Source organism: Erythrolamprus reginae, chromosome 2 (genome assembly GCF_031021105.1).
Source record: "Erythrolamprus reginae isolate rEryReg1 chromosome 2, rEryReg1.hap1, whole genome shotgun sequence".
NCBI lineage: Eukaryota > Metazoa > Chordata > Lepidosauria > Squamata > Dipsadidae > Erythrolamprus > Erythrolamprus reginae.
Window position 1 is genome coordinate 306,904,002 of NC_091951.1, and position 6,000 is coordinate 306,910,001.

The window sequence follows — 6,000 nt, forward strand, 5'->3', positions numbered from 1 at the left end:
CCTATAAAACCCTACGTGGCATCAGACCAGATTATTTGCAGGACCGCCTCCTGCCGTATGAATCCCAGGAACTGGTTAAGTCCTACACAGGGTTGGCCTTCTCCAGGTCCTGTCAACTAGACAATGTCGCTTGGCAGAGCCTAGAGGAAGAGCCTTCTCTGTGGAGGATCCAGCCCTCTAGCACCAGCTTCCCCCAGAGATTCATACTGCCCCCCCTCCTCTCCTTCCTTGAGAGTCTGAAGACTCATCTACGATGCCAGGCTTGAGGTCACTAGACTATCTCCCTGGCCAACGAATGTAATGTATGTCTGTTGTTGAATGGGAATTAGTAATTTTTTAATGTTTCTAGGGTTTTAGAGTAATTAGTTAAATTAATTGGATTTTGGAGATTTATATTGTATATTGTTTCTTTTATATGTTGTAAGCTACTGAGTCCTCGGAGAGGGGCGCCATAAGTCAAGACAGCTGTGCCAGGTGTAAAAGTTATATTTGAATCCAATAAATAAATAAACAAATAATGAGAAAGTAATACAATACCTCAGCATTTGATCTTCATTGATAATAACTGTCTGAGTAAACAAGATGCTATTGATGGATAGTACTCCATATGGTTTATCATTGGGTTTAATGGTAATTTGGACAATTGATGGATTTTTCAAAATGGCATCTCCTTGCAAAGTGTCATTAAGCAACATGATATGAAATGTCTCAGCAATTTCTGGTATGGCATCATCAAGGATTCTAAATTTAATATAAGATTCATGCACCAGAGGTGGGAAAACAATAGTTGTATTTGGCTGTAGATCTAGAAAATCTAAGTTAAGCTGTGCATGTAGTGTAGAGTTCCCTGTTACAATGATGTAGCATATGGAAACTTGATTTTCATCTGGTCCAATTCTATTTCCACCATCATCTTTTCCTCGAGTTACTGTAATTTCTATTATATCATCTTCTTCATGTACCATATAAATACTTTGAGTAAATCGCACTGGACTGTCATTTGCTTTAATAATAATCTCAACAGAATTTCTTGATGAATTAATTTCAGCTCCCCCTTCCACACTTCTCAAATATATAACATATATTTCATCATTTTCAGATACCTAGAACAAGTAAGATATACAAGTAAGATAAACCCTGAAAGTCTGTAACTTCTTTGCAAGCAAACTAACTGCCTTTCAAAGGAATCTCTAACTCCACTACTAATTTTTCTTTTACCTTTTACCTTTTAATCTTTCTAATCTTTGATCTTTTAAAGTTATTAATTGATCAAAATGGTAAATATAATTGACATATATCTTACCTGGTCATCAAGAACAAATAAGTTATAAATCAAGACAGCTGTGCCAGGTGTAAAAGTTATATTTCCCTTTACTGGGCTTAAATCTTCTTCAGGAGTATTTGGGCCACCTTGTATCTATGAAGAAAGCTGAAGATGTTTAATAGAAGTACTGAGTTGTTCTATCAATTAAAAATACATCTACGGAGAGGGGCGGCATACAAATCTAATAAATAAATAAAATAAATATTGTTAACTTCTACAATTAAAATGTTCAGAAAACATGGTCTCCAAAATGCCTGGACAATCTTTTCTGAAGGGAATATGAAGACTGCATCAATAACAGTTATTCAAAAAGATTAGGAAACAGTTCGTCGAAGTGGAGGTACAGTAGTTTAAAATATCCATATTTATCCACAGGGTAGTTTTGTACACTTTCAACTGTTGCTGTAGAACACATGAATAGAACAAAAAGAATGAAGAGTCTTCTAATGCATTAAGAATTGGGAGATTGATTTAATACATGCAGGCAGTTTTAATCGGATATTACACTGAGGCACTCATACCAAACAACATATAAACTCAAAATACAAGAAGGAAGAGTTTTAATTATTATATGTCCTTTTTAAGGGGTTTATGAGGTAGAGATTTTTTTTCAAAAGGTTCATATAAATTTGATGAAGATCTATCAAAAAGTAGTTATTTATGCTTTTGTGGAATAAAGCTAATTTGTGACATATTTTTATAGCATTTGCCTAAAAATTCTTACGATTCTGAAGTGTATCATGCCTACAGCCAAGAAGGATTTTTCTCCCAAATACCTACTCACTTAATAGGAGTTATTAGATTCCATTTCTACAATGATTCAAACTTTTTTGTTTATTCAAAGTAATGTTTTTAAGCTAAACCTATTTCAGCATGCTTACCTCATAGAACACAGTGACAGACCCATATGTTCCCTTCTCTCTAACTAAAGTAAAAGGCACAGATTCATTCTCACCTCTGGGCTCAGTCAATGTAATTAAGGCAGGCTAAAATTCAGAGATGAGATTAAAGATTGGGGGGGAAGGGGAGAGAAAAAAAATCAGGCAACAATGAAATATTTAGAGAACCAAATACACAAAAGGTTATTTTACATATGTACATCTTCCCAGCGATAAATTAAGATACTGTTTTTCAACAACAAATTAATTGTGATAATCAAATATATCAAATATTTCAATATTGTTAATGATTGTTTTTTTCACCCACTAAAACGTGCTACAAATAATTAGTATTCTAGGATAGATAGATCGATAGATTGAGAGAGAGAGAGAGAGAGAGAGAGAGAGAGAGAGAGAGAGAGAGAGAAAGAAAGAAAGAAAGAAAGAAAGAAAGAAAGAAAGAAGAAATTTACAGAGTCACACATAAATGACTCTGGGCAGCTTAAAACATTTTATTTATACGTTCTATTTATAAACTTAAGTATGATTTTTTTTATTTGAAAACGATATACATTAAAATAATAAGCAAGAACATTTTCTGTGCCAGAGATTTTCTTATCATTCTAATTTAAGTAAACATATGCAGTAATTGAAAACCTACCATATCAAAAGAAATAATTCCAAAAGCATTGTCATTTGATAAAATTGTTACAGTTACAGCTCTAGGCAATCCAAGCTTTACTCCTTGGAGCGGCTTCTAAACCAAACATGGCAGACAAAACAGAAAATAAAGATAAGCAAAACTATCTATACAACAGGAGAAAACATTCTTCTAGTCACTAATGTCTGTGTTTACAGAGCAAACAAATGTTTGAGACACATTCCAGTGAAAGTACTCAAATAAAGGGAATACTGCAAAAACACTTTTCAGGGAACTCAGATCATATAGACTCTGTCTGGTTAAACAAAAAAGTGTTTGATTCAAACTTTGACAATCATTAATCATAGTTAATGATACCATAGCAATAAGATGCTAGATGAGAAATAGGCATTCCTTTTCTCCCTCAAGAACCTGAGCAGGTTTTGTGTGAAACACTACTGAAATAAATCATTTTGCAGCTGTGACTAAAAATATAGAGACCACACTGATTACTGTATATTTAAAACAATTATCAAGTTCATTGATCAATTTAAAGGAAAAAAGTGAATGCCTTATTATATATTAATGAAGTTCATTAAGTAATTACCTCATACCAACTAGTGATCTATATGCAGTGATCTGAATCTCCTTATGCTAGAGATCAGAATAACAAAATAGAGTGAAAATCACCTCATTGTGAGATAGGCAGCAAACAAATGTAATAAAAAATAATAAATAAGTCCCCAATATTTTTGAATGGGTTTTCTGAATTGAGAATCAAATACTGTACTCTAATTTTCATGTTTAAAATAACTTAGTGGTCAAAATAAATCTTATAATGTATTTTAGATAACATCAAATTGTAAACTTGCCTATGATTTAAGTTATTATAGACATATGTATTTCGTCATCTCAGACAAATAAATCTATATCAGGTTTTGATAAATATATAAGGAAAGGAAAGAGCAAAGCAATTAGGGGTTCAATTTTCTTTTTCTATCCAATTCTGATACTGAACAAGATTGTTGGTACAAAATTGTATAGGTCAGTATGAAATTAAGGAAGGTCAAATTTTAAATGTTTTTCTTTTCCTTCCTGCTTCAAACGTTTGACTATCATCCCGGTGCCGAAGAAGCCCTCCATTAGGAACTGAATGACTACAGACCAGTTGCTCTAACATCTGTAGTTATGAAAACTTTTGAAAGGCTAGTGATGTTCCACTTGAAAACCATCACGGATCCACTGTTAGATCCCCTGCAATTTGCATACCGAGCAAATAGATCAACAGATGATGCTGTTAATATGGCTTTACACTACATCCTTTAACATCTTGAATCCCCAATGACCTACGCTAGGGTCCTCTTTGTAGACTTCAGTTCAGCATTCAATGCCATCATACCGGACATTCTCTGAACCAAACTAAATCAGCTAGCGGTACCTGAACACACTTTTAAGTGGATCACAAGCTTCCTAACAGACAGGAAGCAGCAGATGAAACTAGGAAAAATCACATCAGATACATGTACAATTAGGACAGGTGCCCCCCCAAGGCTGTGTACTCTCACCACTTCTCTTCTCTCTATACACTAATGACTGCATCTCAAACGATCCATCTGTTAAACTACTGAAGTTTGCTGATGATACAACAGTGATTGGGCTCATTCGAGACAATGATGAATCCGCATACAGATGGAAGTTGAACAACTATCAACAAATGCACTTATTCATACACATACAGTATATATGTGTGTGTATACCATTTATTTCTTTACGTCTGTACATCTGTATGTATGTATTTATGTATGTATGTATGCTTACCTGTAATGTCAAATAAAATATAAAAGTTTCATCAGCCTCTGGAATATCATCATCACACACAGAAATGAAAACAGTTCGATTTGTTTCTGCCTGGGATATGTATGCTGCTGCATATGTGTCAAAAAAGTCACCTGTATTTTCACCATGAATCTGCAATGCATACCATACACAATCCAGAAATTAAAAACAAATATTGTATATCTTATTTCTGCCTCATTTGCATCTTAGGACACTCTTAAAACAAACATCCTTATGGCTAAAGTATTTCCTTTGTATTATATATATTTGTGCCATTCATTCTAGTAAGTTATCAAAGTTGGCTTTCGCATATTATCAAAAAAAGTTAATCTGCTTGCCCCTAAGTAAAAAATTCCACTTCAGAAAACAAACCATGTAAATATTTGGTATTAAATTGGAAACATTTCTTACCGATACAATTGCTGTGACATTCACCGGGTCTCCTATTCTTTCAATAACAAGACGTATAACTGTTGTAGTTGTTTCATTCACTAGAAATTCTGTTTGTCCTGTAAACTTTACTTCTGTTTCTCCACAAATCAAACTGATTAGTGATAAAAGTGTAACTAGTAAACAGACAGAGGGCATCCCTGAAACAAAAGAAGGTAAAAGTGAAATGGGAGGAGGATAAAAGATCAAATTTTAAACTTAAATCTTACATTCTCGCTTAACATTTATGCCTTTTTCTCAAGGGTGGTCTAGTCAAATATATATATATTTGCTCTCTGCTTTACAATGCAGAAGCTTCCCAGATCGAATCCCAGTAAAGAAAGGGTGTGGCTAGCTGATGAGGCCTAATAAGGCCGAAATGGATCTATCCTAGTCTCCCTTAATTTTAAAATTCCAGCTAAAAACATTTAACATATATATATATATATATATATATATATATATATATATATATATATATATATACACACACACACACACACACACACACACACACATATATATATATATATTCGTAGATTTTCACGGGTATATGTATGTAGATTGTTCTGAGTTCGGGTTTTGCCCCGTGTAATATTTTGAGTGTCTATGCGACGTTTCGGTGAAATCACATTCACCATCATCAGGCTGAAGTTTTAAGCTTCGTGTTGCTGTAAATATGAAATGTTTGTAACTGCCATTTCTTCTTTATATACAGTGATCCCTCGATTTTCGCGATCTCGTTCTTCGCGAAACGCTATATCGCGATTTTTCCCACCCGATGACATCACTCTCTTCCTTCCTTTCTCATCTTTCTTTCTCTCTCTCTTTCTCTATCTTGCTTCTTCCTCTCTCACACTCTCTTCCTCCCTCTCTCATCTCTTTCTTTCCTT

At 34.0% G+C, this 6,000-nt stretch overlaps 1 protein-coding gene across 1 annotated transcript in view; it reads right to left on the reverse strand.

Annotated features, from left to right (window-relative positions):
- Positions 1 to 5,266, reverse strand: part of ADGRV1 (adhesion G protein-coupled receptor V1) — a 265,854-nt gene extending 260,588 nt beyond the window's left edge. Inside the window, exons 1-6 of the mRNA XM_070743048.1 lie at positions 5,090 to 5,266; positions 4,661 to 4,810; positions 2,864 to 2,959; positions 2,206 to 2,310; positions 1,304 to 1,417; positions 538 to 1,103 (exon numbers count right to left, since the gene is read on the reverse strand). Of these exons, the coding sequence (XP_070599149.1) occupies positions 538 to 1,103; positions 1,304 to 1,417; positions 2,206 to 2,310; positions 2,864 to 2,959; positions 4,661 to 4,810; positions 5,090 to 5,266 (1,208 nt within the window). The remainder of the gene's footprint in view (positions 1 to 537; positions 1,104 to 1,303; positions 1,418 to 2,205; positions 2,311 to 2,863; positions 2,960 to 4,660; positions 4,811 to 5,089) is intronic.
- Between the last annotated feature and the right edge of the window lie 734 nt (positions 5,267 to 6,000).